Source organism: Salvelinus sp. IW2-2015, unplaced genomic scaffold (assembly GCF_002910315.2).
Source record: "Salvelinus sp. IW2-2015 unplaced genomic scaffold, ASM291031v2 Un_scaffold6192, whole genome shotgun sequence".
NCBI classification, from domain to species: Eukaryota; Metazoa; Chordata; class Actinopteri; order Salmoniformes; family Salmonidae; genus Salvelinus; species Salvelinus sp. IW2-2015.
Genome location: NW_019947455.1, coordinates 15,442 through 23,309, shown reverse-complemented (window position 1 = coordinate 23,309; position 7,868 = coordinate 15,442). Strand labels below are relative to the sequence as shown.

Sequence of the window (7,868 nt, the reverse complement as noted above, 5' to 3'; positions counted from 1 at the left end):
TCTATTGAGATGTGAATTCACGAGGTATCATGAGGTTACGGGGAATGTAACTCATGATACCTGGTGACTTCACATCTCTAGGGGGGAATGTAACTCATGATACCTGGTGACTTCACATCTTTAAGGGCTTTCCTCAAGATATGCAATGTCACCTGTAATGTCACCATATGTATTGACTTTATGGAAGGTGACAGAGTGGGTTATGTCATATTTAGGCAATGCACCCTACATAGGGAGCTAGTCTGTCAACCTTTATTCACACTCTGTACTGCTTATGAAGACTGGTATGTTATATAAAGCCTTTATAAGTTGTATTTAGTTTAATCACAGTCTATCCTTCTGCTTTACCAACACCAGAGACCATGGTGGAGAGAGTTGGATCAAGCCTGGACCTGAGGACACCAGATACCATGATGGAGAGTGTTGTGTCAAGCCTGGACCTGAGGACACCAGAGACCATGGTGGAGAGAGTTGTGTCAAGCCTGGACCTGAGAACACCAGAGACCATGGTGGAGATTGTTGGATCAAGCCTGGACCTGGGAACACCAGAGACCATGGTGGAGAGTGTTGGATCAAGCCTGGACCTGAGAACACCAGAGACCATGGTGGAGAGAGTTTCATCAAGCCTGGACCTGAGGACACCAGAGACCATGGTGGAGAGTGTTGGATCAAGTCTGGACCTGAGAACACCAGAGACCATGGTGGAGAGTGTTGGATCAAGCCTGGACCTGAGAACACCAGAGACCATGGTGGAGAGTGCTGGATCAAGCCTGGACCTGAGAACACCAGAGATCATTGTGGAGAGTGTTGGATCAAGTCTGGACCTGAGAAATGTGAGTGTTAACTTCTCTGGGATAGGTTGGACGGTAGCGTCCCACTTGGCCAAAATCCAGAAAAAATGTAGCGCGCCAAATTCAAATATATTACTATAAACATCTATCTTTCATGAAATCACACATGAAAGACACCAAAGTAAAGCTACACGTGTTGTGAATCCAGCCAACATGATTTCAAAAAGGATTTACGGGGAAAGCACACCAAACGATTATGTTAGCTCAGTACATAGCCACAGAAAAACACAGCCATTTCCCCAGCAAAAGATAGTAGTCACAAAAAGCAGAACTAGAGATAAAATTAATCACTAACCTTTGATGATCTTCATCAGATGACACTCAAATGACATCATGTTACACAATACATTTATGTTTTGTTCGATAATGTGCATATTTATATCCACAAATCTTGGTTTACATTGGCGCCATGTTCAGAAATGCCTCCAAAATATCCGAAGAAATTGCAGAGCCACGTCAAATAACAGGAATACTCATCATAAACTTTGATGAAAGATACATGTTTTACATAGAATTAAAGATACACTTGTTCTTAATGCAACCGCTGTGTCAGATTTAAAAAAACGGTAGTCAAAAATAACACAATTTCTACGCCATGTTGGAGTCAACAGAAATACGAAATTACATTATAAATATTCCCAGGAATCCTAGTTCCACAATAATTTGTTGTTTTGTTCGATAATGTCCATTACTTATGTCTAAGTAGCTACTTTTGCTAGCATGTTTAGTGCACATGTCCAAGTGCTCACGCAGATGCAAGCGAACTCGGACGAAAACTTCAAAAAGTTATATAACAGGTCGAATAAACTGGTCAAACTAAGTAGAGAATCAATATTCAGGATGTTGTTATCATAACTATCCAATAACGTTCCGACCGGAACATTCCTTCATGTCTGTAGATGTTATGGAACGCAAGGCGATATCATCAGGAAAGCGCGTGACCAGGAACTGGCATTCTGCCAGACCAATGACTGAAACACCTCCCATCCGGCCCAACATCACACTAGAGGCTTCATTCCACGTTCTACAGACTGTAGTGGAAGGCGTAGGAAGTGCAAACAGATCCATATCTTACAGGGAATTGAATAGGCGATGAGTTGAACATTGACCAGTCTCAGAATTCTCACTTCCTGTTTGGATTTTTTTCTCAGGTTTTTGCCTGGCATATGAGTTCTGTTATACTCACAGACATCATTCAAACAGTTTTAGAAAATTCAGAGTGTTTTATATCCAATAGTAATAATACTATGCATATATTAGCATCTGGGACAGAGTAGGAGGCAGTTCACTATAGGCACGCAATTCATCCAAAAGTGAAAATGCTGCCCCCTATATCAAAGAAGTTAACTGATAATTGTTTATAACTCAAAATATTTTTAAAGCATTCATTACACTTGAGTCCCAGGCAAGGAACARAATCATGATCTATTTGGTCAAAACAAACTTAAAGGTAGAGTCAGCAATATGACTTGGATGCACAAAGTAAATCGCATAGTGGGTCAATTTTCTACAACAAAAAAAGAGCATTGGAACGCAAGGCTAATCTTCTCTGCTGTTTTGGTCCCGTGACTAACACTCTGTAAGAGAGTGAAGAGAACCCTTGCACATGGGCAGATACTGTGTGTGACTGTGTGAGAGAGAAGTCAGACATCTTGCTCATCACAATATCTGTCGTGCTGCTCGTACATCATCATTTAGATGACTCTACCTTTAAGCTCTCATCCTAGGATCTACCAGGAATCAGGCCCCCAACATCTACAAAACATGGACCAGAACGATGTTGTTTCCTGCTTCCACAAACATTAATTAATATAACACTAATGTCAGATTATGGTATGCTAATGAGTGTACATTCTGAGACTGTTGCTCACTAATATTCATTTTTATTACAAGTCTAATTATAAATTCATTATTCCATGAGATTGTCCGTTTTAAATAACAACTACTTTTTTACTTCAGGGATTCCTCAGAGCTGTAAGACTTGTGACCATGTTGAGGTAAGTCATAATGTCAATTCTTACTTTTACATACCTGCAGGAGTCAGGCACAGTCTCAAAGCCAGGTGTGTACTGACCAACCATTCATACTGGGATATAGAAGGTCCTGTGTTCTGCTTGTAGGCATGCAGGATTTGACCTGTTGTCATATTTTGTCATTAGACAGTTTAATTGATAAATCACCAGCATTCCATGTAATATTGAAAAAATACATTAGATTAGTTACTTTGGTTAATGGGCCTGTTTCCCAGACACAGATTAAGTCTAGTCCTGGACCTTATTAAAGAACATTCTATTGAAACTTCCATTGAGCATGCTTTTTAGTCCAGCACTAGACTCAATATGTGTCCAGGAAACAGGCCCCACATGTATTACTGACATGCTTGTCCTTGTTCAGGACTCCACACACTGGCTTCAGATTGAACCCTTGACTTCCACTGTCCAGGGAGTGACAATGTTCAGGTAAAAAAACTACTTTTAACATTTCGTTCCACCTGCCAGTGTATTTCCCCATTACCTTTGGGAATGGACTTCTAATCCAACCTCTCCATTTGACCATTGACCCTCTCTACCATATCTTGTTGTTGCCCTCAGGCACAGGACACCCAAAGGGAGTTATGAGTGCACAGTGTCTGGGCTCCGCTGGCTGTGTGAGAGAGATGTCATTCTGAAGTACCACTTCAGGAACTGGGAACCCTACAGTCAACTTCTGCAAGACATGCAGTACACACAAGGTGGTCCATTGCTGGACATCACTATGGAGTTAGGTGAACTGGAGGAAGTTCATCTGCCACACTTTGTCTGTTTAGGTAAAACCATATAGAAATAGTATTCAGAAAGACATTTCCATGTAACTTGAGTTTCACTTCCTGAGTTAATGAATGAAATATTCTGGGAGTTTGAGTTTACTGTGATCTGGTACTGCATATTCTTTGTGTTTTAGTTGGATGAATAATACAATATTTGTCTTTCTGTCTGCTTTTAATTGTGTTGTTCAGGGACCAACCCTTCCCTGAGGAATGAGATGAAGGTTCTTCATGTAGAGGAACATGGAGTGTCTTTAGAGGAAGTGGATGAGGTCACCAGATTCCATGCTAAGATTCTCTATCCCAAGTTCTCAGCTATCTCTCTGATACTGAGATTACTGTCTTGGAACATAGATGTCCACTGTGACGTGGTCCTCTATTTGGCAGTAAAAAGGTCAACAGTAATTTCAAGGCTGTACCTGCTCCTCAGAAACTCCAGTCAGAAAGAGGTGAGGCACTATCWTTGAAGTGACAACAGTAMGTTGAAACTTACTYAAGGAAAGCTGATAGTTTGTTGAAAATCTCTAGATTACAAAGACAACATGCAGCTCTGTGAGAAATCTATTTCTGTCTCATTCATTTGAAGAGCCAGTAGACGGCACTCTTCCCTCTGGTCGGAGGAGAACCCAATGCCCCAGGGCAGTGAAGGGTACATTTCCCTGTGTAGGGTGCTGTCTTTCAGATGGGACGTTAAACGGGTGTCCTCTCCATTGTCACTGAAGATCCCATGGCACTTATCGTAAGAGTAGGGATGTTAACCCTGGTGTCCTGGCTAAATTCCCAATCTGGCCCTCATACCATCATGGCTACCTAATCATCCCCAGCTTCCAATTGGCTCATTTTCCCCCTCTCCTCTCCCCTGTAACTCTTCCCCAGGTCGTTGCTGTAAAAGAGAATCTCTTCTCAGTCAACTTACCTAGGTCACAAAATCAACTAATTCTGGGATAATGAGTAAACAAGTGTACACATTTTTTTTGACAAAATGGATTGCTCAGTGAGCTCATTTGTGTCATTATGAGCTAATTTCTGACGACTACATTGTCTATTTAGGCTGTTCAGAGTCCGGAGAAAAATATCGCTGTCCCAAGATATCAAATTGCCTCTCAAGTCAATGGGTCCTTAAAGCTGAACATGTTTGGCACTCAAAATCCCCACCCACTTCCATCAATCCAGGTAGTATTTATCAGTCTAAGACATGAATCTGTCATATGTATATGAAGACTGTAATATCATTCTATATTCCATTTCCTCGTCTGTCTTCTCAATCTGCATCCATATCCTTCTACAGAAGATTCACTGTTACTCAACCACCACAACCAACTGTGAAATATCATGAGAAACACGGGTTACTTGAGATGAGTAATCGGATGATGAGACGTGTAAATCAGTGATCATAAATAAAATACTACAATGAACAGTATTCAATCATAAATGCCGTCTAACAGATAACAGTTTAATATAGTCTCTGTTTGTTTTCAGACGAAACCAGCAAAGATCTCATCCAACATGTAAGTTTTGTTTTTGTGGACAGGTATAAAACAGTACAATCAACATCTCTTCAATGTGATGAAGAACGATGAGAAGTCTTCTGATTCAGTTCGATGAGGGTAAGCTTCTGAACGTGTTCAGTGGGTGAAGCTATGAGCTTTCAGTGTGGTCGATGTAGGTTTTATGGAAGTTCATAGTCGTGTCTCAGGTGGGAAGTGCATGAAGGTTCTTCATGGTCTGTTCAGTGGGGTGATGAATCTTCATGAGTCGGTCATGTGGTGATGAGTTTCTTCATGAGTGTGGTTCATGTGGGGTGAAGTCTATCCTATCGTCGGTCGTGGGTGATGATGAATTCATAGTCATCGTTAGCGGGTGAAAGTTCAGTCGTAGGGTGAAGGTCGTATGATCGTGTTCAGTGGGGTAGAGAAGGTCTTATGGAGTCGTGTTCAGTGGGTGATGAAGGAATGATGTTCGTGTCATGAAGGTTCAGTGGTTGTCAATGGGTGATAAGCTTCATGAGTCGTTGTTCAGTGGGTTGATGAATCTTCGATGGTCTAGTTTCAGTGGGGGTGGATGAGTCTTTCATGGTCGTTTCAGTCGGTAGATAAAAGTCTACAAAATGACGATCATGTTCAGTAAACGAAGAACCGTCTTCAGAGCGTGTTCAGTGGTGGTGATGAATCTTCAGAGTCTTTCAGGATGATAAGTCTCATGAGTCGGTCATGGGTGAATGAATGTCTTTCATAGTCGTGTTCAGGACGGTTGAAGTCTTCGAGTCTGTCGTGGCGAGGATGATCGAAGGTCTTCATGAGTCGTGTTCAGTGGGGTGATGAAGGTCTTCATGAGTCATGTTCAGTGGGGTGATGAAGGTCTTCATGAGTTGTGTTCAGTGGGGTGTAATGATATAGAACATTCAGACAGAAATACAGAGCCTTGCAAAAGTATCTGCATCACATGTTATTGTGTTACAAAGTGGGATTAAAAGGGATTTCATTGTAATTTCCTGTCAACAATCTACACAAAATACTCTGTAATGTCAAAGAATATATATATTTAGATTGATAGGTAAGTCTCTAAGAGCTTTACAGCTGGGAGTCTTCTTGGGTAAGTCTCTAAGAGTCATTACAGCTGGTAGTCTTCTTGGGTAAGTCTCTAAGAGCTTTACAGCTGGGAGTCTTCTTGGGTAAGTCTCTAAGAGCTTTACAGCTGGGAGTCTTCTTGGGTACATTCCTTCTTGGTAAGCAACTCCAGTGTAGATTTGGCCTTGTGTTGTAGGTTATTGTTCTGCTGAAAGGTGAATTCCTCTCCCAGTGTCTGGTGTAAAGCAGACTGAAGCAGATTTTCCTCTAGGATTTTGTCTGTTCTTAGTTCCATTCCCTTTATTTTCATCCTGAAAACTCTACGGTAATTGCTGATGACAAGCATACCCATACCATGATGCAGCCACCACCATGCTTGAAAATAAGGAGGCAGTTACTCAGTGATGTGTTGTGTTGGATTTGCCCCAAACATAAGACTTTGTGTTTTTTACAGTATTACTTTATTACCTTTTTGCATATAAGATGCATGTTTTGGAATATTTTGAATATTTATTCTGTATATTTGTATTATTTTCACTCTGTCATTTAATTCACCCCCCTTCAGCATTAACACTCTCTGGGATTCCTGCTGAGGAGTTTCTGAAGAAACACAGGSCTGWACTCATTCAGGGAGTCAAAAACCCAATGCCGATAGCAGATGTTCTGRGGTCAAAGGACATGATTGGTGAWGAAGAGTACTCCAGAATAACAGCTGAAACAACTGAACAGGAGCGAATGAGAGAACTACTGAATGCAGTCCTCCCTAAAGGACCAGAAGTGATGGGAGCTTGTCTCAAAGCTCTCAGTGAACATGAACACCATCTTGTTAAGTACTTGAGTGAATCTAGGTAAGACCCTTTTCTCCCTCCCTCGAATATGTGGAATGATTAAATATAGGTCAAATAAAAACATAACTACCCAGATCAAAGAGAAAGTATTTTTCAGAATGGAAGCATGTTTTTGTGTTGCTGCCTGTAATAAATGTATCTTATTATAGTTCTATCATAGGACCATCATCACATCATTATCTCAGTGTATATAGGGGACCTTCATACATCATTTATCTCAGGTGGCTATCATAGGACATCATCACATCATTTATCTGCAGGGTGTACTCATAGGGGGACCATCATCACATTCATTATTCTCAGGTAGGTTATCATAGACCATCACAATCATTATTCAGGTGATCATAAGGACCAATCATCACATCATTATCTCAGAGTGAGTATAATAGGACCATCATCACATCATTTATCTCAGGTTGTATCATATGGACCCATCACATCATTATCTCAGGTGTATTCATAGGACCATCATCAACAGTCATTATCTCAGAGTGTATCATAGGACCATCATCACCATCATTATCTCAGTGTTTCATTAGGTAGGACCATTCATCACATCATTTAATCTCAGGTGTAGCTAGGACATCATTCACATCATTAATCTCAGGTGTTCAAGGGACCATTCATTCACATCATATCTCAGGTGTATCATGGACCATCATTCACATTCATTTATCTCAGTGTAATCATTAGGACCCGATCATTCAACATCCTTATCTCAGGTGTATCATAGGACTATCATCACATCCATTATCTCTAGGTTGTAATTCTCACTCCTCCTTCTCTCTCCATACTTTCG

General features: G+C 40.9%; 1 protein-coding gene across 1 annotated transcript; it reads left to right on the top strand.

Annotated features, from left to right (window-relative positions):
* Positions 1 to 330: 330 nt before the first annotated feature.
* LOC112078754 (uncharacterized) lies at positions 331 to 4,121 on the top strand (the record flags this gene model as incomplete). Its single annotated transcript, XM_024144892.2, has 5 exons — positions 331 to 833; positions 2,811 to 2,848; positions 3,246 to 3,310; positions 3,443 to 3,657; positions 3,847 to 4,121. Coding segments are annotated over 5 exons (1,096 nt in total), but the record flags the coding sequence as incomplete, so codon positions are not given.
* Positions 4,122 to 7,868: the final 3,747 nt, after the last annotated feature.